This window comes from Schistocerca piceifrons, chromosome 4, assembly GCF_021461385.2.
Source record: "Schistocerca piceifrons isolate TAMUIC-IGC-003096 chromosome 4, iqSchPice1.1, whole genome shotgun sequence".
In the NCBI taxonomy this organism is placed as follows: Eukaryota; Metazoa; Arthropoda; class Insecta; order Orthoptera; family Acrididae; genus Schistocerca; species Schistocerca piceifrons.
Genome location: NC_060141.1, coordinates 787,751,016 through 787,778,681, shown reverse-complemented (window position 1 = coordinate 787,778,681; position 27,666 = coordinate 787,751,016). Strand labels below are relative to the sequence as shown.

The 27,666-nt window shown below is 43.6% G+C and overlaps 1 protein-coding gene across 1 annotated transcript in view; it reads left to right on the top strand.

Moving 5' to 3' along the window:
- Nucleotides 1-27,666, top strand: part of LOC124795490 (atrial natriuretic peptide receptor 1-like) — a 693,719-nt gene that overhangs the window by 605,100 nt on the left and 60,953 nt on the right. The window contains exon 7 of the mRNA XM_047259536.1: nt 7,679-7,867. Coding sequence (XP_047115492.1) covers nt 7,679-7,867 — 189 coding nt within the window. The remainder of the gene's footprint in view (nt 1-7,678; nt 7,868-27,666) is intronic.

The following is a 27,666-nucleotide window of genomic DNA, read 5'->3' as shown; positions in this document are numbered from 1 at the left end:
TAGCAAAATCACAGAAACCCAAAATGAGGATGGCCAGACGTGGGTTTGAACCGTCATCCTCCCGAATGCGAGTCCAGTGTGCTAACCATTGCGCCATCTCGCTCGGTGCGAAAAGAGATGGAACCACGAAAATTTTTCTGCTTTCAACTTTCTATTCACATTCACAATATTGTTCTCAGCTTTTTCGAACAATTTCGTTTATGTTTCTGATTCTCTGAAATTCACCGCTAACATGTGACTGCCCATGATGGTTGCTGCCATTACAGTTGTCTCTACAGAAACGAATTGTGATGCATTTACTGAGTCTGATTCTAGGTCATTTTCTGCTGGAATTGTATCGATGGTTGAGTCTGTGACGTTGCTCCGTTAGTACAATTCCTCCTTTGACGACATGTATGGTATTAACTTAAAACTGTTTACCAACATTGGAATTCATACTTCGGCGGATAATACGAAAGAATTCGTCAATAGTATTGCATTCGATGACACATTTCCATTTTGTTTTCCGCTTTTTCGCTTTGCCCTGGGTGAATGGGAATCGGTAAAATGAAACCTGTTATCATAATAAAAGAAACGACACGCTCTGTCAGTAACAATCAAAACTCCAACATTATGTTCAGCGAACAATCAGTTTATCGAAGTACAGAGATTTAGGAAACTAATTCCATCGTTCCCCGTCTCACATAAACTACCACTGAAGGCGCCATTTAAATCATCGTATTCAAGAACAAAGACATTGCCAAACATACGGATGTGTTATCTTACAATATCAAGATTTCTGATCTCCAAATTAAAATTGCTACACCACGAAATGACGTGCTACAGACGCGAAATTTAACCGACAGGAAGAAGATGCTGTGATATGCAAATGATTAGCTTTTGAGAGCATTCACACAAGGTTGGCGCCGGTGGCGACACCTACAACGTCCTGACATGAGGAACGTTTCCAACCGATTTCTCATACACAAACAGCAGTTGACCAGCGTTGCCTGATGAAACGTTGTTGTGATGCCTCGTGTAAGGAGGAGAAATGGGTACCATCACGTTTCCGACTTTGATAAAGGTCGAATTGTAACCTATCGCGATTGCGGTTTATCGTATCGCGACATTGCTGCTCGCATTGGTCGAGATTCAATGACTGTTAGCAGAATCTGGAATCGGTGGGTTCAGAAGGGTAATACAGAACGCCGTACTGGATCCCAACGGCCTCGTATCACTAGCAGTCGAAAAGGCAGGCATCTTGTCCGCATGGCTGTAACGGATCGTGCAGCTACGTCTCGATCCCTGAGTCAACAGATGGGGGCGTTTGCTAGACAACAACCATCTGCACCAACAGTTCGACGACGTTTGCAGCAGCATGGACTAACAGCTCGCAGGCCATGGCTGCGGTTACCCTTGACGCTGCATCACAGACAGGAGGGCCTGCGATGGCGTACTCAACGACGCACCTGGGTGCACGAATGGCAAAGCATTGTTTCGGACGAATCCAGGTTCTGTTTACAGCATCATGATGGTCGCATCCGTGTTTGCCGACGTCGCGGTGAACGCACATTGGAAGCGTGTATTCGTCATCGCCATACTGGCGTATCACCCGGCGTGATGGTATGGGCTGCCATTGGTTACACATCTCGGTCACTTCTTGTTCGTATTGATGGCACTTTGAACAGTGGACGTTACATTTCATACGTGTTACGACCCATGGCTCTACCGTTCATTCGATCCCTGCGAAGCCCTACATTTCAGCAGAATAATGCACGACCGCATGTTGCAGGTCCTTTACTAGCCTTTCTGGATACAGAAAATGTTCAACTGCTGCCCTGGCCAGCACGTTCTTCAGATCTCTCACGTCTGGTCAACGGTGGCCGAGCAACTGGCTCGTCACAATACGCCAGTCACTACTCTTGATGAACTGTGGTATCGTGTTGAAGCTGCATGGGCAGCTGTACCTGTACACGCCATCCAAGCTCTGTTTGACTCAACGCCCAGGCGTATCAAGGCCGTTATTACGGCCAGAGGTGGTTGTTCTGGGTACTGATTTCTCAGGATCTATGCACCCAAACTGCGTGAAAATGTAATCACATGTCAGTTCTAGTATAATATATTTGTCCAATGAATACCCGTTTATCATCTGCATTTATTCTTGGTGTAGCAATTTTAATGGCCAGTGGTGTAGCTGTAATTATCAGTTGGAAAGACATATGGTCGATTTATAGTGTCCTGATCAATCTGTCCGCAAAATCCATAGCCTTAAATCATGTTTCAATTTGAAGCATTGGTACCCCATAGGCTTGGTGGAAGGCTGGCACGAACTGAATTTACCATGATAATGGTGAAACTTTAGTATCCAAGCATGTCAGGATTGAAGGATATCTTCAGTTTTTTATTCCAGGAAGCATGTACAATTCGCGTTGTGTCATTGATTCGCACGCAAGTACTACGAGTTTGATCATCAGTACATATTTCATATAATTTATTTGCTCCTTGTGGCTGAGCTGGAATAACGCGGGTGAACTCCAGCGTATTTAACAGCGCAAATCGATTTACTCTTACATTCTTGTAAAGCAGACTATTTTCTGTAAGCCAATCAAGTGCGCTGTAGACACGATTCGTTGAAATGTTATAATATCTGGGTACATTCAGTTTCTACGTAGTTTGAGTCTCCACAATTCGTACGCCTGCGATCTTAAGAGAAAGCATTTCAGGAATCTTTTCGTTTACGTATAACAACATATCGACAGTAAACGGAGCTGCATTTTCTCTGAAATCTTATTGACCATATGTGCCAGCAAATTTGATCACAGTGACGTAAGGATTGACGCACCGACGCAAAAATCGTTCTGGTCCAGTTAGTAGCGCAATTTCCGTGGGAATATCACTCGGTAGCAAGTTATTCCAAAATGCCTTGGATGGAGCATCACTTTGAGCGCTTAAGGTGTGAACTGCATCGATGGTAAACGAGCAGATCACTTTTAGCGGTGAGTTACGGTCGCAAATGTGGATATGGCGCAATCAAACAATATTTCACTATATGATTAGAGTTGGTTTGCTTGCGTCAGATGCCATTCGTCAGAAAAGCTGTTCATGGTTCAGTGAAAATCTGCCCCATCAGATTGCCGTCGACATCTTAGTCTTGCTTCACATTCCTCACTTGTCTCTCTAGCTCTTAATTCAAAGTATCGCAACACGGCTGATCCCAGTCGAGTTACACGCTCTTCAGTAGTCTCAGTCGCTGTTGTTTGAGCTTGACGAAGCACGTTAATAGCAAGGTAAGATATATTCCCTTCGTTCGTTTAATTTGCTCTTCCTTGAACAAGTCATTGACTGTTACTGGCAAAACGGGAGGAATGTGCATCCACCCTCTAAATCGATCTCGCTTGAGGCTTTTGTTCCTTAACATTTGCGCGTTCTACATTGCTCTGCTTTTCGAAAAATTCTGTAGCTCGCTAACGCCTTTTGGTTAATCTTGCAGACTTAATTGCTCCCGATTCCTGTTGAAGTTCCTCTTGTCGTTTTTGCTTCTCATTCTCTAGGTGTCTCTTGCTTGGGTGGCTATGTTCTCGAGCAGCAATGAAATTGTCACTAATGTACGATTCACTATTAATCTTATTATTTTATTGTTGCGAACTATTGCGACCGTAATCTCACCAGGACCTGGTAGGACTCAAGAAACCAGCAGAAACCGGCTAGAGCCCGGCAACAGCAGCTAGCCGAGTGCGAACAGGAAGACAGCAACAAGGGGAGCACGGACAACAGAGGCGGTATGGCAGAATAACAAAGTCGAAACGAGCAGTCCAATAGCCAAAATCTAAGGAGTAGTGAACATATGGAACGCATTCCTCCACAACATCCTGGTCTTTCAGGGTAGCGTTACCAACCCTTTCCATCCCCAGCCCCATTCGTGTGGGAGCTAGTTGGATCAGGCAGACAAGAAAGAGAGTTAAAATTGCGTTGTCATCCAGTGCGGAGTTATGTTCAGATTTTCAAGTCTCCAGCTCATTAGGAAGTCAGTCTAAAATCAATTGCAAAATTTATACCGAACTGAAGGACAGAAGAAGTGATCTAATAAAAACGAATAAAAGGAAAATATTTTTCCCGAACCAAAAAAGTAAACATGCTACTTCCTTACGGATAACGCAGAAAAAGGTGAAGAGAACAATGGAGCTACAAGTACAAAGATATGCTGACGACGCTGTCCAACGAGGAAGACAAAAACTTGTTATTGGAATGGCACTTGAATACTACAGAGGTGGTGAGGATGAGCAGAACGAGCGGAAAAGATGTTCAGGTAGCTGTTGCTCGTAATCCATATCTTAGTACCAGAGAAACTGCGATTTCTTCTAGAATAAATCAGCCTGGCGTAGTTCACTTTTCCTCCAAACAGTTTCCATCTGTATCATGTTTCAGCTCACCTGCAGCTTAATCAGCAGGATTACAGAAGGCGCATGGAATTATATCACTCTGTTCTGATGGGACATCATGGAAACAGGGTTTTCCTTCAAGGAATTCACTTTACCGATGAGCTGACCTTCATAGATCTTGAAAAGTTGGATGTAAGGAATGTGCGTTATTATTTCGCCACTGAGAATCCGCACTTGCTGAAGCTGGTTGAACATCAGAAGCAGTCACGTGTGAATATTTGGTGCGTGGTTACTGAAGATTACGTGATTACTCGCTAATCAACTGAAGAAGCCTAAATAGATAAAAGATATCTATAATTTATTATCGAAGTGCTACCAGCTCTCCGAGAACACCACGGGAAATATATGGTCGTATGTGGTACCATAACAAACATTACCTTGCTCGTTACTCACTTGTGAGTAGGAAAGCGCTGACCCAGCCCTTTCCTGCTCGCTGGATGGGACGTGAAAGTGTTACCAGTCGGCTTCCACGTTCTCCTGTTTTGATACAAGTGGACTAAACCAAAGACGAAGCCTATGCACAAGTTCCAACTACCAAAGAGGATTTAAAGTATCGCATTATTGCAGCACGTGCAGTTAAATCGAAGGAATCTCTTCAGTCTGGCCAGACGCATCTCGAAGACTTGATAACATAAGTATAATTTTTTATTCTTTTGCTATTTTCTTCTAGTTCCTGTTGTTGACGTAGTTTTGCAATGTGTGTGTGTGTGTATCTTGACATTAAACCCATACCGTGTAGTTATTATCTGACAAGCTTTATGCGTCAGTTCCCTCTTTCGAAAATCTATTCAAGGTTTTTACGTGGGCATTTCTCTTCAAGGCTATGGCAGAAACAAGAGCAGAACTACTCCGTAGTTAGCTGGTGAACCACCTTTAGATGCCACGTACTTTCTCTTCGACTTGGTATGTCGGACCAACCACAAATAACCTAATGTGATCAGTACCAGATTCAAGTCAAACTTTCCTCCATTATTCCGATTTTGTAAGCAGACATTCTTAGCTTCGTCATGTTGGAGCGCCCCATCATCCTGACGCTTAAGGCAGCAATCGGTTTCTGTTGAGAATACATAACTCCTTAATTCCACGTATTGTAATTTCTCCGAAACCACTAATCGGATTTTAAAGAGTAAATTGCCATTTAATCTGAATCTTTTTTAACTACGACATCAGCAGCAGAAATTGGTATAGTTCTAGCTGCTGGTGAGTCTTCCGGGTTGTGTGACCGTGGTCCGAGGAACTTTTCTGTTCCTAACATATCGTCCGGAGCTGATCTCCTGGCAACGCTGATTCTTGCCGGCTCAGCACAAACAATAACGATTTTCGAGGCTGCTTAAGTCTGTTGACAAATTCCCTTGTAGCAACAGTTCACATGATTCTTCGCCCACAACACATGTATGGGGCTGATCAGGACGTTCATCACCAGATCTACTGCTGCAAGAAACGTAATCGATTATCATGCCAGAATATTAAAGTGTTTGAGAAAGGAAGGGTAAGTCCAATATACTGGACGGCTCCTCCATCAAGATATCGCAAGAGCATACTTTATCACAACTGACACTGTCAGTGCCTTGCTTATAAATACTCCCGTTTGGCATTCAGCGCATTTTCAGCGTATGCTTCGTGGTAGAGCTCATTTGGGGGAGATCAGGACAAGGAACGGCTACTAGGACTGGGTAGTATGGAGATTACTCATGAACTAATTAGCTGATTGGTGCGTGACTGTTACTTACGCACCATGATGTCCTAGGGAAGAGAGGAGACCATAACTCAGTTGTATATAACTGTACTAAATGTCCTCCTGGAACATTTATGACCTTGGAAGAGAACTCACTATGAGGACGAAGGGGGACCAGAAGCATTTTTTTGGAACGTGATCCTTACTGGGTTGTGGGCAACGCTTTGACTGACCGCCCTTCTGTACCAGAAACGTTGCTTTATGACAGGACTGCTGTCGAGAGGACGACGAATCGGATGTGGTCCCCGTTCTACTGCTGAGTTGGTACTTTGCTGCAGATCGCCTACTGGCTAGATGTGTGGAGAGGGGGAAATGACGACTTGGATATAAGCCTAAGTTGAAGCCCATAGCCCGTACCATCCTTGTACTGCATAGTTGTTGCTTTGTAGCAGGGCTCCTACAGGGTAGACCGCGATTGAGAGGTAGGCGACAGTTTTATTGGCTATTGATTGTACAATATGGTTGTTGCTCGGTGGTAGGGTGGTTGGCGGCCGGACAGAAAGTGACTTTCTACTCTGATTAGGTGCCTCTGTACAACATGGTTATTCGTTTTTGGTAGGGTATCAACTGGGGTGACCACGACAGATGGGTGACTGACGCTTTACTTTGACTAGCTGCCCTCATACAAGACAGTTATTGTGATGTGTCAGTGGTCCGTCTGGGAGTGAGGGGGGAGTTGATCTCGAAAGGGCAGTTGGTTATGCTTTACCCTGACTAAATACCTTTCGACATACAGTTGTTGTTTTTGGCTGGACACCTGCTGGAGACGAAGACAACTGTGCAATGGATTACACATAACTCTTATACTTTGGTTGCTTTCTGGCAGGTTTCCTACTCAGAGTAGGGTGACAAGGCAACGGACGACATTTTATACAATCAGACTCCCTCTTACAATACGGTTGTTGCATAGGGTTGGGTTGGGGTTGGGTTGTTTGGAGGAAGAGACCGAACTGGTTCAAATGGCTCTGGGCACTATGCGACTTAACTTCTGAGGTCATCAGTCGCCTAGAACTTAGAACTAATGAAACCTAACTAACCTAAGGACATCACACACATCCATGCCCGAGGCAGGATTCTAACCTGTGACTGTGGCAGAGACCAAACTGCGATGTCATCGGTCTCATCGGATTAGGGAAGTATAGGGACGGTAGTCGGCCGTGCCCTTTCAAAGTGATTTAGGGAAATCACGGAAAACCTAAATCAGGATGGGCGGACGCGGGATTGAACCGTCGTCCTCCCGAATGCGAGTCCAGTGTGCTAACCACTGCGCCACCTCGCTCGGTGTTGCATAGGGACAAGACTCGTATTGAGCAGATGGTGACTGGAAGTGGATTACGCCTGCTTTACTCTGATTGACTTTCTGCAATGCGATTGTGGTTTCCAGCTTTTGTGACAGGTGTGAAGCGGCGTTGAGAACAACATGCTGGTAGGTGACGCGTTGCCCTGACTACCTGCCATTCTACAACGCTGGGTCTCCCTCGGCTGGGCCGCTGCTGACACTCTGCTGCTTGCTGTTGTGCGGCAGGGCTCGTACTGGGGCGACCACGACTGGGCGGTGGGCGACGCGCACGACGCGGCCGCCCGGCGCGCCTACGAGGCGCTGCTGCGCGTGTCGCTGCTGCAGCCGACGGCCGGCCCGTTCCGGGAGTTCGCCAACGAGGTGCGCGCCAGGGCGCAGCACGACTACAACTACACCTTCTACGAGGGCGAGGAGGTGGGTGCGCTGCGGCCTCGCGCAGTTTCGTGTTGCATCGTCTGGCCGTTCTTAATATGCAGGCGTGAAGAACGTAGCCGCCCTTTGTACCAGGTCGCCAATGGAAGTGAATTACGAGCCATGCTAGTGGAGAAAATACAGTAAAGCCGTCGGCACACGGACCGTGCATCCGAACGTTGAGCGTTGAGCGTGCCGAGTTTCTGACGTCATAGCGTGGGATAGCACGTTCGGGGGTCTTTCCGAAAGTGCAGAGTAATATCCGGCATGTCAGATATTCTGAGCGTGCGTCTGAGCGTTGACCAATGAGATGTCACAACGCCACCTACGTCACACGCACGCCATCTCCCTTCAGTACAGAGTTGTGAGGCGCCATATTGGCATTCATTTCAAGCCTATACCTATATGTGCCGTTTGTGAGCACCAGCAAATTAAGAATCACTGGAAAACCAGTTGTTAACTGCGTTATTCGTTCCAATAAAATAGTGAGAAACATCATATTCATGACAAAAGAATTGTTGTAACTTGGATATTATGAGAGTAGGCTATTTGAAAGCAGCGACACACTTAAGATCCACCCAAAACGCATTGTTCTTGGTACAATTTGTTATAGTTGAATTTCAATTAGTAAGATGTCTACGATGAAGGTTTCAGCATGGGGTAACATAATGTGATTTGAGACGCTACACGTGATGTTAGTTTAGCGCAAGGAGTAGCGTCAGTCTCCAACAACAAGATTTTTTATTGACGGCGGCGGTTCGCTACTTGACACTCCCAATTTTTTTTCCTTAAGATTCGCGTTTTTATTAGGTTCTGACACTTAATTATTAGTTTAATATAAGTATATACCATAATATTTGATGCTATGTAAATATAAGTTCCTTTTTTTTAGGGGTCACCTTATTCGACTGGCTTAATCTACAGGACAGCTTGCGCTACTTGTATAAAGATATTTTGCTCCTTTTTCTTTTACACTTCGTAACTCACATGTTGCAAAGATTCTGCTACTGTGCAGGAACAGTTATCAAGTAAGACTGACCTTGTGATTTTACTAAAATGTGGGAATGATGAAATAATGTTCATTTTATGCGGAGAAGCATTCCAAATTTGTACCGCACTGTTTGTAATGGAACTTTTATAAGCCTGTGTCCGTATTGACTGGACATGGTACTTTCCTTTTCGTGGACGAAGGAGGAAATGTGCGTTTTAATAGAGCTCACTTGGGAATTTTACGCTCGCCCGTTGAGTAATCAGTGTGATTTACGAACTAGAAACATCCCTCAACTGCCGCTGGAGTGCGTTGCGATCGCGTTTACCACGTTGTGGCCCACGTACCGTATGCACAAGTCGCCACGCTCAATATTAACGTTCGACAGCACGGTCCGTGTGCCGACGGCTTAAGGACTATTTAGCTGGCGAGAGTAGGAGAAGTCGTATAGTCGATAGTAAACAGTCTCTGTAATGAAATGCTGTTGTGCATATTGCTGCAGTGTCTCACCACTGACTAGCTTAGAGCATGATCAATTGGCTAGCTTACAACAGTACAGATTAAAATCCAGATTAGGGACTGATCACCTTAGCAGTTAAGTCCCATAAGGTTTCACAGACACATTTTTGAACAAAATCCAGATTACTTAAGAGTCTGGTTCCAAATAATAACCCATAAGTAGAAGCCCCACTGTCAAATGGCTGCTTCCTGATTTTTAACAGAACATTTAGATTGATAAAAACCTCGCATGGCAGCCCTTTCAAGTACTCATGACTCATTTGTCCCTTAGTAAAAAAAAATCATAAATGAAAGACAACATTTCTAAAGGTTTTAGACTTTAGATAAATCCTACTTTCATTGTTTGTAATTTGCTTGGCTTTTGTAGTGTTAGAGGCGCAAAGGAAGTGGTAATGTGCTGGGCCGAAGTTACATTACACATTTTATCAACAAATGATATATTAGACGAAGACTGGATTTTAGTTTTCTTTCACAGTTAAACGTCACATACCCTCACTTCATACTACAGTTTCGACACCATGTTACAAATCAACAGCTGATCAGTTTGATCGCAAGATGCGTGAAATCAAGCTCATACTACTAGTTTTACACACACTGGCTGTGATTCAGGAAAAAGAAGGTTTCAAAACTGACATGAGTTTCAAAGAGCTTAGGTAATAGCAAGTTATGGCCTGAGTTAGAAAACTTACATGCTCGTGCACAAATAAATTATTAAGACTTGTAAAAGGCTTTACAGCGAAGTTTACTGGAGTGGACATATTTTTAAAAGAGCAACAATAATTACATAACTTCAGCTAGTGAACACTTCAAAATTTAAGCTTCAGTACACAAACACTAAATAACCTAGATCTCAGGCACACGGCCTTTTCAAACAATATTTACCTGTAGGATCTGATTCATGTCATTAGAAACAGTGCTAGTTCCAAGAAAACAGTTGTGACAGCTTAGAGTTAAATAGCGATTTTCTGTAACTAACATCAAGTAATTATCGCCACTGACTAGCTTAGAGTATGACCAATTAAAACATTGGCTAGCTTACAACTGGACAAACTAAAATTAAGATTACTTAAGAGTCCGGCTCCAAATAATGACACGTAAGTAGAAGCCCCACTGTCAAATGATTGGTTCCTGGATTTTTAACAAAACACTAGTCGTCAAGATGACCTTTACAGCGTGTTAAATAGAAGAACTTTTGGACATAAATACCTGAAACACAGATTTGTTACTATAACAGTCAACATAACTGAAACATAAGGGACGTCAATTATACATTTGTTACTGGCAATAGCTATTAATTTGAATGTTAAGAAAATACGACCAACTTACGATCACAGCAGTGTTCAAACGTTGACATGAGAATAAACATAACTCGGCTTTCAGATGTAGCCAGGTCGCGGAAATAGTACAAGTAGCCCAAAACTTCTGACCGTTTTCTGAAGGACTCGGTAGAAGAAAACCACCGGCACATTGTATAGCTCTCTAGACCAGCTACAGTTAACACGGTAAGTGTAATTGGCAAGACTCCTACAGTATTCTGACACAATGTCACCAATAGATCGGAGGGTCCATAAGAGACCGCTCCACAGATTTTCAAACTAGCACAGTGTCACCTGGTGTTCTCTTCAGGATGCTAACAGAGCCCTTCGAGACACAAGTGCTTGTAGCAGTGACAAGCCGGAGCACGCAACTGCACAAGTACGGGTCAGCTGGAGCCGACTTCCCGCGGCAGCCGTCCGCCGCACAGCCCACGACTCTATTCTCGCAGCGAGAAACACGGCAGCGCGCGCGAATCAGAACAGCCTCCCACTCGCCACACAAGAAATACTCTGACGGGAAAATTGCGAGACAATAATCGAATTATCCAAGAAATTAGAAGGCGCAGCGAAACTAACGCAAAAGAATTTGATAAAAGCAAGGCTCATGTTTCAACAACGAACATAAATGTATATAAATGTATTTTTGAAAAGTAATAACATTGTGGCATTTTTTATTTCGTGTAACGATTTTCTGCTCATATTTTGAAGAATAATTTGCTATAACCGGAGAGAATAGCTTCAAGGTAAGTGGTTCAACACGTTTACACATCATGTATTACTTCAAGTTTCAAGATACTAGGGCTAATTATTTTACGAGGCAGAAAGATGCCGGTAAGTACGTCAACAGCATAACTTCGGCAGCAGCCTATATATTGTTTGCCGATGGTTCGGTCATCTATAGATCGTGATCATTTACCGATGCGTTACATCGTTGCTTTCAAAATTCATCAGTGGCACGCTACCCTGCACAAGCACTAATAACAGCCATCCATGCAATACAGTTCTACATCTAACACGTCTTCAGCAGATGCCACCTCAACTTGGATCTGGTAGAGCACTGTATGGTATCCTTAGTAAATGATTAAATTGCCTGCCGATTGGCTGTGCGGTCTAACGCACAGCTTTCTGGGCGGGAAAGAGCGCCTGGTCCCCGGCACGAATCCGCCCGGCGGATTTGCGTCGAGGTCCGGTGAACCGGCCAGTCTGTGGATGGTTTTTAGGCGGTTTTCCTTCCGCCTCGGGGAATGCTGTCTAGTCCCCCTTATTCCGCCTCAGTTACAATATGTCGGCGATTGCTGCGCAAACATGTTCTCCACGTACGCGTACACCACCATTACTCTACCACGCAAACATAGGGGTTACACTCGTCTGGTGTAAGACGTTCCCTGGGGGCTCTACAGGGGGCCGAACCGCACAGTAACCCTGGGTTCGGCGTGGGGCGGCGGAGGGGTGAAGTGGACTGCGGTAGTCGTCGTGGGGTTGTGGACCACTGCGGCAACGGCAGGGACGGAACCTCTCCGTCCTTTCTATGTCCCCGGTTAACATACAATACAATACAAATGATTAAATTTGTTTAATCATTCATGCCTGATTCTCGGACTAGCTTTCTTTACTGTTGGGCATTCTTGCTATGATTTGGACAGTTATGCCGGTTGCACATACTTGTTTTAACCTTGCCCTGTCGGGCAACACGCGCTACGAAATTAGTAACGAAGGTGTAGCACTTCGTCGACGTTAAGGAAATTAGAGTTCCAATAGCAACTGAGGAAGGTTAAGAAACAAACAGACAACGGGCTTATCGAAGAAGCCATAATGGCTTTCACCTTAAGTATATTAAAGGTAGGGAGAATCGTGATTCCAAGATGAATTTGAGATATTAGATATGTGACAATATACAAACGAAGTTTACCTAAACACTGCATTCGAGGAATCAGTACGGTTTGAGCCCCCACGTGCTACAATCATTTGAGAGAACGGATACCGCTCGTGATGACGGTGTTGGCAATGTCGGTCGTCTAAAAAAAAGTGAAGACGCCTGAAACATTGAGAAGAGAAACGCCGTGTTTCAAACCAGCCTCAGGAAATCGATCAGATGAGCTGCACTACAGTAGGCAATCAACCGGGAGACACTGTGACAATTTGTTGCTTAAAACGTGCATCTCTTCCCACACAAACCATCATCCATTAAGTCCCATGGCCATGGAACAGCGGTTGTGTTTGGCTAACACAGTTGTTCACAGAGATGTCGAACAGGACTTTGATGTGAATATGGTTTGGTTTAGCGACAAAGCCCACTTTCATTTGGATGGATTCACTATAAGCAAAATTGGCACATTTGGGGGACTGAGAATCAGCATTTCGCAATCGAGAAATCTCTTCACCGCCAACCGGTAACTGTGTGGTGTGCAGTTTCCAGTCACGGAATAATCTGTGCGATATTCCTCGATGGCCCAATGACTACCGAATGGTACGTGAAGGTTTTGGAAGATAATTCCTGATTTCGATAAGATGTGGTTCATGCAAGACTGAACTCAACCCCATCGAAGGAGAAGAGTGTTTGATGACCTGTAGGAGCACTCTGGGGACTTCATTCTGCCTCTGGGGTACCCAAAGGCCACTGTCATGGATCTCGATTGGCCGCCGTATTCTCCGGATCCAACACATGCGACTCCTTTTCGTGAGGCAACATTAAAGACAAAGTGTACAGCAATAATCCCAAAACCATTTATGAGCTGAACACAGCCATTCAGGAAGCCATCGACAGCATCGTTGTTCAGAAACTTCTGCAGGTCTCACAGAATTTCGCTATTCGTCTGAGCCACATCTTCGCCGAAGATGGAAGGCATATCGAACATGTTATAACCTAAATCTGAATATCTTTAGCCGGCCGCGGTGGCCGTGCGGTTCTAGGCGCTCCAGTTCGGAGCCGCGCTGTTGCTACGGTCGCAGGTTCGAATCCTGCCTCGGGCATGGGTGTATGTGATGTCCTTAGGTTAGTTAGGTTTAAGTAGTTCAAAGTTCTAGGGGACTGATGACCACAGCAGTTGAGTCCCATAGTGCTCAGAGCCATTTGAACCATTTTTTTTTTAATATCTTTGGTGACGTTGAATAAAGAGCGTGCACTCCGTATTTTCTAACTAATATACGTTTTTCCCATATAGTTCAGTAATTGTCACCCTGTGCATCACTCGTCGTATAGAGTCTGAACCTTTTCTGTAACAATCCAGTTCGGTCCTGTTACCCTGCCAGTCGCATCTGTAACCTCTACTATCGAAATGTCTCGCAAAGAATAACTATTATGGATATTTCTTTAGTGTTATTAGTACTTTGGTATTCTAATTATGGCACTGGAGAGCTTTGTGTAACATAAATTTTAGACACTGTCACCAGTAAACAGTTCAAGACCTTTGTTGTTGTTGTGGTCTTCAGTCCTGAGACTGGTTTGATGCAGCTCTCCATGCTACTCTATCGTGTGCAAGCTTCTTCATCTCCCAGTACCTACTGCAACCTACATCCGTCTGAATCTGCTTAGTGCATTCATCTCTTGGTCTCCCTCTACGATTTTTACCCTCCACGCTGCCCTCCAATATTAAACTGGTGATCCCTCGATGTCTCAGAACATGTCCAAGCAACCGATCCCTTCTTCTAGTCAAGTTGTGCCACAAGCTCCTCTTCTCCCCAATTCTATTCAATACCTCCTCATTAGTTATGTAATCTACCCATCTAATCTTCAGCATTCTTCTGTAACACCACATTTCGAAAGCTTCTATTCTCTTCTTGCCTAAACTATTTATCGTCCACGTTTCACTTCCATACATGGCTACACTCCATACAAATACTTTCAGAAACGACTTCCTGACACTTAAATCTATACTCGATGTTAACAAATTTCTCTTCTTCAGAAACGCTTTCCTTTCCATTGCCAGTCTACATTTTATATCCTCTCTACTTCGACCATCATCAGTTATTTTGCTCCCCAAATAGCAAAACTCCTTTACAACTTTAAGTGTCTCATTTCCTAATCTAATTTCCTCAGCATCACCCGACTTAATTTGACTACATTCCATTATCCTCGTTTTGCTTTTGCTGATGTTCTTCTTATATCCTCCTTTCAAGACATTGTCCATTCCGTTCAGCTGCTGTTCCAAGTCCTTTGCTGTCTCTGACAGAATGACAATGTCATCGGCGAACCTCAAAGTTTTTATTTCTTCTCCATGGATTTTAATACTTACTCCGAACTTTTTTTTTGTTTCCTTTATTGCTTGCTCAATATACAGATTGAATAACATCGGGGATAGGCTACAACCCTGTCTCACTCCCTTCCCAACCACTGCTTCCCTTTCATACCCTTCGACTCATATAACTGCCATCTGGTTTCCGTACAAATTGTAAATAGCCTTCCGCTCCCTGTAGTTTACACCTGCCACATTCAGAATTTGAAAGAGAGTATTCCAGTCAACATTGTCAAAAGCTTTCTCTAAGTCTACAAATGCTAGAAACGTAGGTTTGACTTTCCTTAATCTTTCTTCTAAGATAAGTCGTAGGGTCAGTATTGCCTCACGTGTTCCAACATTTCTATGCAATCCAAACTGATCTTCCCCGAGGTCGGCTTCTACCAGTTTTTCCATTCGTCTGTAAAGAATTCGCGTTAGTGTTTTGCAGCTGTGACTTATTAAACTGACATTTCGGTAATTTTCACATCTGTCAACACCTGCTTTCTTTGGGATTGGAATTATTATATTCTTCTTGAAGCCTAGGGGTATTTCGCCTGTCTCATACATCTTGCTCACCAGATGGTAGAGTTTGGTCATTACTGGCTCTCCCAAGGCCGTCAGTAGTTCTAATGGAATGTTGTCTACCTCCGGGACCTTGTTTCGATTCAGGTCTTTCAGTGCTCTGTCAAACTCTTCACGCAGTATCGCATCTCCCATTTCATCTTCATCTACATCCTCTTCCATTTCCATAATATTGTCCTCAAGTACATCGCCCTTGTATAGACCATCTATACACTCCTTCCACCTATCTGCTTTCCCTTCTTTGCTTAAAACTGGGTTTCCATCTGAGCTCTTGATATTCATACAAGTCGTTCTCTTTTCTCCAAAGGTCTCTTTAATTTTCCTGTAGGCAGTATCTATCTTACCCCTAGTGAGATAAGCCTCTACATCCTTACATTTGTCCTCTAGCCATCCCTGCTTAGCCATTTTGCACTTCCTGTCGATCTCATTTTTGAGACGTTTGTATTCCTTTTTGCCTGTTTCATTTACTGCATTTTTGTATTTTCTCCTTTCATCAATTAAATTCAATATTTCTTCTGTTACCCTAGGGTTTCTACTAGCCCTCGTCTTTGTACCTATTTGACCCTCTGCTGCCTTCACTATTTCATCCCTCAAAGCTACCCATTCTTCTTCTACTGTATTTCTTTCCCCCATTCCTGTCAAGTGTTCGCTTATGCTCTCCCTGAAACTCTGTATAACCTCTGGCTCTTTCAATTTATCCAGGTCCCATCTCTTTAAATTGTTACCTTTTTGCAGACCTTACATGAAATGAATGTTGAAAATTCTAAAATGTCCATTCTTCCAAAACTTATAAAACAGTTATTGAAATTTCACGCGTTAAAAATTACGCAGACAACTGTTCTTCACAGTACTGGAGAGGCTCTTATTCCATATCTGGTCATCAGTTCAATGTTTAAACATCTGCTGCATGAAACCACGTTCCACCGCCTTGCCATCGGCATTCTCTTTACTAGGCGTCAGTTAGGAATATGGGAAGGGTAGTACATTGGCCACACCGCACGTGCAGCTTATCACCATCGTTCAGACAAGAAAGCATTCGCGTGAGGGACAGGGGAGCGTCATAGCGACAGATCGCGCAGGCAGCTGGCTGGGTGTAGCACAGTGACTGCAGAGCGACTGATGGCCGGCGGGGGGAGGGGGGGGGGGGGGAGGCGCGGCAGGCAGTACAGGCGCGCGTCCCCCCAGGATCGCTACAGCACACCAGCAGGTGGTAGGACAGTTCGACTGGATCTGACGAATAGACGGATGAGAACATCTGAAACACGGGCAGAGGTTACAGCAGTGTCGCCACGAACCGTCGGAAAGATATTTGATCCATACTTCTTCAACGTTAGGATCTCTGGTGTAAGGGGATATTGGATATGAGAATAGGACTGATTTGATAATTACTGAATGTGTCAACGAACTTGATTGATGTTCGCTTGGGACTAGACGTATGTGTATCTATGTATCGGCATTATTTCATTTTATTTTGGACATACATTTAACTTTGTAAGCCTTGGTTGGTTCGAAAAATAGGTATTATCCCGAAACCGGACACCTACTGAATAAACATCTCTTTTATTCGTAACTCTGTCTGTCTTATTGCATCAAAAACGGACTGGTGTTGCATTCTGTAACTCTTTTCATTTCCGTTAGTGTATGTTGTGCACGTTGTTGGTGCGTTAACCGAGCACTTGTACATTTCTCATCTTCGGGTTTCGATAGCAACACGCCTCAGTGAATGATAACGGCTGGATATGAAGTGCTATGGGCATACCCGTTTTTTACGCAGCCTGCACCTCACGTTTCTTCTTCTTTCTACGATTTCGGCCATGTGTGGACCACGTGAAGTACGTAGCTCATGATTTTGTCTTCTATCCTGATTTTCGGTTTTTCCGGTACTTCTTCTTTCATCTGTCGTTACTAAGACGCCCGCTAAACCCGCTGCGCATTACAGGTGATCAGGATTGTGGAAAAGTCCAAATAAGCTGTCAGTCAGGTTCACTCAAAATTGCAATTTACTATACTTTAATAACACCTTTAAGCCAAAACGACACATAGCCGAACCTTTAGCACTACGAAGTTCAAAAAGACAATTATTTCATGGCTGAAGACTTCCAAACAAGAAATCTTAAAGCAACAAGATAAATCTCAAGTGGTAAAAACATGCAGCTAAAACTGCAAATAAAATAATTAACACAGATGCAATACAAACGGCTGAAGGCCCACAATAAAATTTTCAAGATTTTAGAATAAATTACGAAAACCCTTTTAAGTCAGAAGGCCGCAATGTTTTTGCTTAAAGGGTAATGTCAAGAATAAGGTTTTAAGCGGCTTAAGGCACCCCAATTCATTTTCCAAAATTCGAAAATACATAAACAAACAAAAGTTTTATTAACATACAAACACCGGTGAGATGGACAATAAAGAAAACGGCACTCAGAAGCCTCCAGCGAGGTCTGTCTGCCCTCTTTCACTTAGGCGAGACAGGGGGTGAGCCCGACTACACTTGATTCGTCAGAACCCAACTAAGGGACAGCCACGGACCAACCGACACAACGACTTGCTTGCCACCAAGCAGTACATAAGAAATGAAACACGAAAGGTTAGGAACTAGATTATCCACAATGAAATATGTATTAGCTGTCAAAACTACACACCATGTTGGACAGCAACAACAGGTGAGGAAAGGACGCTGCCTGAAATTACGTTAGTGGCCAGGGCAGGTAAACGGAACACTAACGACAACAAGGCAGAAAATTCCGGTGGTGCACTCAAATTGTAGTTAACCAATATAGTTAATTGCACCGCATAGCGGCTAAATTTCAGCAATAGAAACACTCGGTGTTGCTCACAGCAGCCGGCCCGAGTGGCCGTGCGGTTCTAGGCGCTACAGTCTGGAACCGCGAGACCGCTACGGTCGCAGGTTCGAATCCTGCCTCGGACATGGATGTGTGTGATGTCCTTAGGTTAGTTAGGTTTAAGAAGTTCTAAGTGCTAGGGGACTGATGACCTCAGAAGTTGAGTCCCATAGTGCTCAGAGCCATTTGAACCATTTTTTGCCCACAGGAAAACCTCCCCAACAGCGAACCACCGAAACGAAGCACACAACATGAATGAAAGTGGCTTGGATAGTTGAAACCCCTACTCAACTTTGACGTCCTGGGTCGGTGAGCCACGAAGCTCGTAGCGATCGGACAGCTCCACACACGCTCCGACACTGCGCAGGGACTGCCAGCAGACCCAGCCGACTGCACTGCGCGGAGTTAACTTCCCTGGTCCGCAGCAACCGACCGACTCCTCTCAGAATGCCGACTACATCTAAAATAGTCGTCAGTGGAAATAACGCCAACTACACACACAACCTGACAAACACTTGCACGAGACCTGAACGATACTGAACAGTAACTAAGCATCCACGAAGTCAAATCGGGAGTCGATGCACACGCACACACAGCCGACTCATGAACGATCGGCGAGCCAAAAGGCGTCGTCCGGTAGGACGACCGACCGACGATTTACCAAGAGAGTGGCTTAGGTCCGGGCTGCGCTCCAGACGCGTTCCAACTGACTGGCAGACCCGAACTCGCGACCCGAACTCTGTATCCGAACTGACTTTCGACAGACAACGACTGTGAAGCAATAGCAGTTAAACAAAGCTACTACGAGATGGGATATATCGATACGCGCTGCTAGCGGCGCTCACGGTCAGGCAAAGCAGCAACTCAGTGACAGTAGTAATTAAAATTAACGTAGTGAGGTGGAAGTACGTTAAAAACAGGGTGTAAAAAACATGATGGCGGGAACACGAGCCACGCACGGCTGTTATACAATGAGCATTCTGATACTTTCCTGAAAAACACCAAGCTTCCTAATCTGGTTTCGAAAAGTTTGCCTGTCTAGAATTTTTGCTTTCGTTACTTTATTTTTGTAAATCCTTTTTCACTTCCGTTGAGCCATCTGAATTGGATTTTAGTATTTGTATCGAAATGGGCACAAAAATTTTAATGAGTCTTTCTGAGGTCATTCATATCAAGTGATCCTGAAAGCAAACACTCCTTTCCCTGTGAGCATCAGATAGTTTTCCAGTTTGGGACGTAGATTACTCAATTATTTCTTCTCATCCACCCACTCCCAACCTTTCCTTAGTACCAACTTTTCTTTTTTCTCCAGCTCTTCAGTTTTTCCCTGTTGGATAAGGACTAAAAATCCCGTCGCGCAAAAGCACTCTGGGTTAGTAACAGTCTTGTAATGGTGGATTTTTGTTTCTACTACGACAGATTTTTTAATTGTAAATGTTCTTCGATAATTGACAGGCCATTCCAGTTTTCTGGGTCCTGTTTCTGTTCCGTTCTTTACCAAATGGCTAAGCGTTTATTCACTCTGTTGGATCTACCGTATATTGTGGATAAGAATTTTGGAGCCCTTCTAATGTTCGCTATGCACCTGATGTTTATTTCATTCATTTCTTTGCTTATTTATTCTTTGCACTTACAGTCTGTTGTATGCTCCATTTCTTGCTAGGCTAGGAGTGAAATCTGAATTGAGTTAGATGAGCCGTTAGACGAAAAGTTTACGTTTGAAACACATTTGTGCTAACTAGGATAATACTTCATACTGAAGTTTGTGCCTACTCGCAACCGTACACTCACCTCCGATTGCGAATCCATGCTTACTAGGTCGTTTTTGCTTCTATGGCCGCACCGGTATACTTTTACCATGTCAATTTTCGCTGTTAATTACGATACGCCCTGTATATTGGTGGTATGCCTTCATTGTTTTCAACAAAAGTCGAAATTGTCGATTTTCTGTGCATGTAGTACGTGCATCACTTTGTACCTATTCTCCCTGCCTCCTCTATATGACATTCATCTAGGATGTACCTTCATATCTTGCCACCAAGCGCTCGTCGTTCACGGAATGCAGGCATTACACTAGCGAAAGTGCTCTCGACTTGCCTCAGCGACAGACAACACGTCATCTGCAAATGCTGTCAGTCAAGTCACGTTACCGATAGTACGCAACGTGTGTAGTATGTGGTCCAGTGGCACTCTGAGCAGCACACTACCGCATACAAACCTCCGCCGTTTCAGAGTCACTGTTATCGTGTTAACACCATACCGTCAGTAAGATGGTGAAATGGGTAAAATAAAGTATCAGGTGCCAGAGTGTGTGACACACAGACACCACGTCCAGTTGCGAAATCATTGCAGGGTGCTTTACGAGCCTAGCACTGAAAGTTCGTAGTTAAATTCGTCAGTTTTCATGGTGGCCGTAGTGGGGACAATCGGCGTATGCAGGATTCGGACCAGTCGTATGTTCGCAAAGAACGTGCTTAATGGCGCATCGGTGTTTTAACTTAATGGGCAGTTTCACTGCTCTGCCGGATCATCACGTTTAATGGGGAATGTGGGGCGTTCCAGGTCGCTTGCCTAATCCACATCCAGCTAACGGACCTCGCGTAGGCCCGCAGGGCTCAAATGGAGTATTTGGAAGCTCACAGAACCCTGAAAATGTTTATCCAAATTTCCATACACGACAAGGTCAACTGTGCTCCCGTCAGATTGTCATCCTTGCCGTGTTAACGTCCGAGAGAGAGATGCTTTATTTCCGTTCCGGTACTTTTAGATATGGGTCGCTGTCACCTGTTACTGCAGTTAATCATCACTGATATTACGCTGTGTTTCTCGTTTAGTATGTTTCATTCACAATTAATGCTTCGTAGCACCTCAGACAAACACATCTGCTTCTAATTACTATCACAAATGGAATATATTGTACTAATGGTTCAAATGGCTCTGAGCACTACGGGACTTTACTTCTGAGGTCGTCAGTCCCCTAGAACTTAGAACTACTTAAACCTAACTAACCTAAGGACATCACACACATCCATGCCCGAGGCAGGATTCGAACCTGCGACCGTAGCGGTCACGCGGTTCCAGACTGTAGCGCCTAGAACCGCTCGGCCACTCCGGCCGGCTATATTGTATTCTTTGAATAGCAAACTTCAAGTTTTTCATATATGCAAAATTCATTTGTTGTTGTCCGAAAGAATATCTAGTAGCTTATTTCAACGTAATTCAAATACATGGAATTCGTCACCAATAAGAGCACGTAGTTTCAGATATTTCCTTTGAAATATTATTTCCGGAATCACACACCATCTTATCAACTTTTCTTGACATCAGGTACAAAGCTCTTCAAGATTATTATTATTTTCTTCTTTCGTATTATTGAAATAAAGTGGGACGAAGCTTTTGACAAAGCAGCTGCTGTCATCTCGCAGTGGCTGCCCATCGGCCAAGTCTAACTCTATACAATGTACCAGACTAGTGCAGGGGAAATCGAGACAAACTGTATTACATTAAACACTTCATACTGAAGTCTGTGCCGACTCGTAACCGTACACTCGCTGCCGATTGTGAATCCATGTTTACTGGAACGTTTTTGCTTCTATTATCGCACCGGCGCCACGCGAGACTTTCAATATCGTCTCCCTTCCCTACGCCACCGGCCTAGGCGGCGTTTCCGTTAACATTAGTTACTGAAACTATTCGTGACGCTGTTGGGAGAAGAAAGACTTTTGTAATGTTATGCGGAAGCTAATCACGCTTACAATGCCGTCTACACTTAACCTGCACAAACACCATAGTTCAACAGGAAGAAGTCCACACAAATAAAACGATGTAATTGTTAATTTTATGCTGTTAAAATTCACTATATCTTAAGTAAAATTTACACAAACGTCAGTTTTACATTTTGCAAGTTCAAGAACAATCTGTTTTTAATATTGATGGAAGATTTCAGGCGAACTCTAAGCGGTGCCTATGTCCTATAGCTTAGGTAGCTTTTGAGGTAACTTCCAGACCTGGTAGACCACAAATGTCCTGCGTCAATTTGTTCGTCTCGATTTCACCTACAGCACTGTGGTACATTGTAAACAATTATCTTTTAGAACCCTGTAAATCGCTGTGGCCGAGACTGCAAAGATCAGCGTTAAGTGAAAAGCACGATACCGCGTTGTCTCAGTTCCCGTTAGGTCTACTCGAACCAAAGAAAGATACACATTTGCTTGAACATGTTGACACGCTCTTAACGGATATTCGTAGAACATAAAAAGTTTAACATTTACTGATGTCGCATAGACGGAACAGACAGCAATGTTGTTGGCAGTATTTACGCATTACAGTTGTCGAATTTTTGCGACGCACATCATTGGTCATGCTTTTCCGCTCGCCATTTTTAGTTGCATTTATCCATACAACTACTTTTCTTTGTCAGTGTCATAGTCATCTGTGGCGGCGTAATTGTAGTCTGCTGATTGGTTCATGAAAGACTGAGACAACTGTTTCTGTTACTGCCATATTGTCAGTATCACCGTCAATCAGAATAAGTTTCGGGTCCAGTAACAAACACACGCTTTCGTAACATGATGCAGATATTATATTTTAAACGCAAAGTGCAAAACCCTGCTGCTTTAATTTTTTCAGCGAGATGCTAAACTTATTGTCAGCGAAAATTTCAGTTTCCAACAGCTGAAGACAAGGTGAAAGGGCAATAATGAAACATTGCCTCACAGTGTTGATCGGGACTGACCTTTCACTCTGCGATGGACTGAGCTGTTTTGAAACTTCCAACGGATTGCAACTGCGTAACGAATCGTAACTAGAAGGCGGCCCCTTGTCTCCTCCCTACCCTTGTCTTCACCCGGCGCCTGGGTACACAAGGCTCTCCTTCCCATCCTTGTCACCATTTCTCTGACCTTATTCTCCATAATTTCTAACTACTCACGATTAAGAGCGATCTGTTATTCTGTATCTACTTGTACCTGGTCCAAGATGCCGGAGAATTTCCGGCAGAACAAATGTGTTGCAGTAGCTCAAAGGATCACGTCACTTTCCGACAGCACTTCACACTTACTGCTAGTGATGCCTACAGGAGACTACTTCTTTGAATGATTGAAAGGATATACAAGAGGACTTCGACAGTATCTTCACTTACCGTACTAATTGGCAGCTCCCTGTAAATGCGGATAAATACAAAATAATGTCCATAGGAGAGAGAAAGAGGCTGTTAGTATATCATTACAAGATATGTGGCTATTCTTCTACGGCCTGTCAAAATAATATAATTATCCTGCTGTAATATGACGAAGTAGTACGACGTAGGACGAATATATAAAACTGAAACGTGGTGAAAACAAAAGAGAGACAGATGTGTTACAGTATTTTTTGAATGTGCATTTCGTCTGCACAATAAAATTTATTCAAGGCAGTAGTGCGACCAGGTCTCCCTCGTTTTGAAATCTTTATCAGGTAGGTACGACTGAGTACATCGCAGGAATTCGTAGGTGCGCTGAAGACATCGTATCAGCACCATATAGGCAGACGAAAGTGTCACAGAGATAGTCAGGCAACTTAAACATCTGAAAAAAAGGCGACGTTATTCTCGTGGGCTATGAAAGAGTCCTGCTGGCTCCGTCGTGTAGCTTGCTTAGGTACCGTGAGAATCAAAATTAGAGAGATTATTGCTCGTACCGAAATACATGGACAACCATCTTTCCCTCATTCCGTTCGCAAATCGAATAGATTAAAGTGGATGGTATCAAACCGAAGTACCCATTCCCAGGTATTGTACTGGGACATGCAATGTAAGTTCTTAAAAATCTACGTGGTGACACTTTTCCATTGCATCTCGCGGTCATCGCCCCATATTGCTTATGTCAGCATATTTATGCTGCATCATTGTTTACATGCGTCTAACTCCGCTGGAAACAACACGGGACTGGTTTAAATACCCATAACATAAAACTGAATTCAGGTGACGACACCACAATGAGTTGTTTAATCGTACTGAAAACGGCGAGTTCCGTTATTCAGTGGAATTATTTTCCACATAAATGTGACATGTTGTTGTTGTTGTGCTCTTCAGTCCAAAGACTAGTTTGATGCAGCTATGCATGTTACTCCATCCTGTGTAAGACTCTCCGTGTTCGAGTAACTACTACAATCTATACCCTTCTGAATCTGCGTACTGTATTCATCTATTGGTCTCCCTCTACGATTTTTATTCCCCACGCGTCCCTCCACTATTATGTTGGTGATCGCTTGATGTCTTAGAATGTGTCCTACCAACCGATCCAGTCTTCTTATCAGGTTGTGCCACAAATTTCTTTTGTCCCCGATTCCGTTCAGTACCTCCTCATTAGCTATGTGATCTAGCCATCAATCTTCATCATTCTTCTGTAGAATCACATTTGAAAAGCTTCTAGTCCCTTCTTGCCTAAATTGTTCATCGTCTGTGCTTCACTTCCATACACGACTACACTCCAGACAAATATTTTCAGAAAAGACTTCCTGGCCCTAAATCTATACGCGACGTCAACAAATTTCTCATCTTCAGAAATGTTTTTCTTGCCATTGTCAGTCTACATTTTGTATCCTCTCTACCTCGGCCATCATCAGCTATTTTGCTCCCCAAATAGCAAAACTCATCCACTGTTTTAAGAGTCTCATTTCCTAATCTAATACTCTCAGCATCACTTGATTTAATTCGACTACATTCCATTACCCTTGTTTTGCTTTTGTAGAAGTTCACCTTATATCCTCCTTCCAAGACACTGTCCATTCCGTTCAACTGCTGTTCCAAGACCTCTCCTGTCACAATTACAGTGTCGCTGGCTAATCTCAACTTTTTTTATTTTTTCTCCCTTAACTTTAATTCGTATTAAAAGTATTTCTTTTGTTTCCTTTACTGCTTGCGCAATATAGATATTAAATAACACTGCGGATAGGTTAAAACCTCTCTCACTCCCTTCTAAACCACTGCTTCCATTTCATGTCCCTCGACTATTATAAGTGACTTCTGGTTTCTGTACAAATTGTAAATAGCCTTCAACTCCCTGTATTTTACCCCGGCCACTTGCAGAATTTGATAGAGAGTATTCCAGTTAACATCGTTAAAAGCTTTCTCTAAGTCTACAAATGCTATAAACGTAGCTTTGCCTTTCCTTAACCTATCAGCTTTCCTTAAGCTATCAGCTTTCCTTAAGCTCTGGCCACTCCTGCTTAGCTGTTTTACAGTTCCGGTCGATCTCATTTTTTTGGCATTTGAATTCTATTTCGTCTGCTTCATTTCCTGCATTTTTTTTTATTTTCTCCTTTCATCAATATCTCTTGTGTTACCCGAGGATTTCTAATAGCCCTCGCCTTCTTACCATTTTGATCCTCTGTTGCCTTCACTATTTCATTTCTCACAGCTACCATTTATTCTTGTACTGTATGCCTTTTCCCTGTTCTTGTCACTTGTTCTCTAATACTCCCTATGAAACTCCCTACTACCTCTTGTTCTTTCAGTTTACCCAGATGCCATCTCCTTATAATTATATCTTTTTTTGCAGTTTTTTTTGTTTTAATCTACCATTCATATTCAGTAAATTGTTGGCAGAGTCCACATCTACCACTGGAAACATCTTACAATTTAAAATCCGGTTCAGAAATCGCTGTCCTAGCATCATATAACCAACCTGAAACCTTCCGGTGTCTCCATGTCTCTTCCACATATACAATCGTCTTTCACGATTCTCAAAAAAGTATTAGCTATTATGCTCTCTGAAGAAATTTTGGCTGTCTTCCTCATTCATTCCTTTCCCCCAGTCCATTTTCACCTACTATTTTCCTTCTCTTCCTCTTCCTACTGTCTAATTCTAGTCAACCCACGACTATTAAATTCAATTTAATTTATTACCTATGTAAGGTGGCAGAATAAATGGTCAGATTTGTACCTTACATGACACATTTATACATTGCAACGAGAAGGTGAAGATACTTAACGTAGTTCGTCGGTCATGGGAACATTTGCCTATCAGTATGGAATGCAAAAAGAGATGACAGCCAATCGACAGTAATTAATACACCGTTCCTACGTAATACATGTCTGAGTGGAAGGTGGAACAGGCAACACGAGTCGCTTTCAATTTTGAAAAGCCAGCTGTACAATGGCATAGCAAAGGCGCACTGGGGGGATTTCGATGGAAACCACTTAAAGGGGTGGCAGGATGAAGGTCAGCAACCCCGGGCCAGGTGATTCAGGCCAGAGGACCGTGTGTAGGGGCACATCTGCACAAGGGACAGAGAAAAAGCTTTAGAAAGCTGCGTTTCAGGATTCCAACGGGATACAAACAACAGCCAGTGACTCATTTCGTCCAGCGAGTATGACACATGGAAAGGTCAATGTACTTTAGGTGTCTAGAATGGGAACGAAACGTTCGATTGGCGGAAATGCACTAGGAAGGAGAAAAATACTGATGTTTCGATGCAGTTTGATAGAAGGGACATTGCGATTGGTAGAGAGAGTTTCTACAAAATAAGAGGAACGCTCCTATTGGTCGAAAAGGGCTGTGACGTGAAAAAGGAACCCAAGTGGAAGGAGGGAGTTCTGCCATGAGTAGGGTATGAGAGAAATTTTCTAGGAGACTCTTCTCTAAACTGGCGTCAAGTGCAGAATGGAGCGCTTAATGCTCTGTATGACGCAGAGAAGAAAGTTGTTTGGACACTGCATTCACAGTGGCTGCACTTCAGCTAGAAATTAGTTGTAGCAACACTTGGCTCCAACTGTGGAGAAACGAACCAGCCAAATTAGTTAACTGTTCTTGCGAGAAATGAGAGGGCACTATAATATGCACGCTGCTCCAACTATGCACGTGTATATCGCCACATAATAAGACTAGGGCTGAGTACATGTTTTCTCGCATATCGAGAAACATAGGGAAAGTTTCTGCTGGAAAGTTCAGCAAAGGTCAGATTAGTTTTGTAGGAATTTCACTGGGACAGAGAGGCCTTGCAGTCGGCAGCACGTCGCAGCTTAAGGTACATACCATGTGCAGAGGTGTAAACTTTGTTGTTTCACCAACTTGTGTCCACTCTAAACACGAGCGGCCTTGGGTAATCTTGCGCTTAAATTTATCACTTAACTAACCATCCACTGTTGACTTGATTGCCATCCTAAATAGAACCGAACTTTGAACCGGAATAGGACGATTTTCGTAGTACTGACCAACAAAATAAATGGTTCAAATGGCTCTGAGCACTATGGGACTCAACTGCTGAGGTCATTAGTCCCCTAGAACTTAGAACTAGTTAAACCTAACTAACCTAAGGACATCACAAACATCCATGCCCGAGGCAGGATTCGAACCTGCGA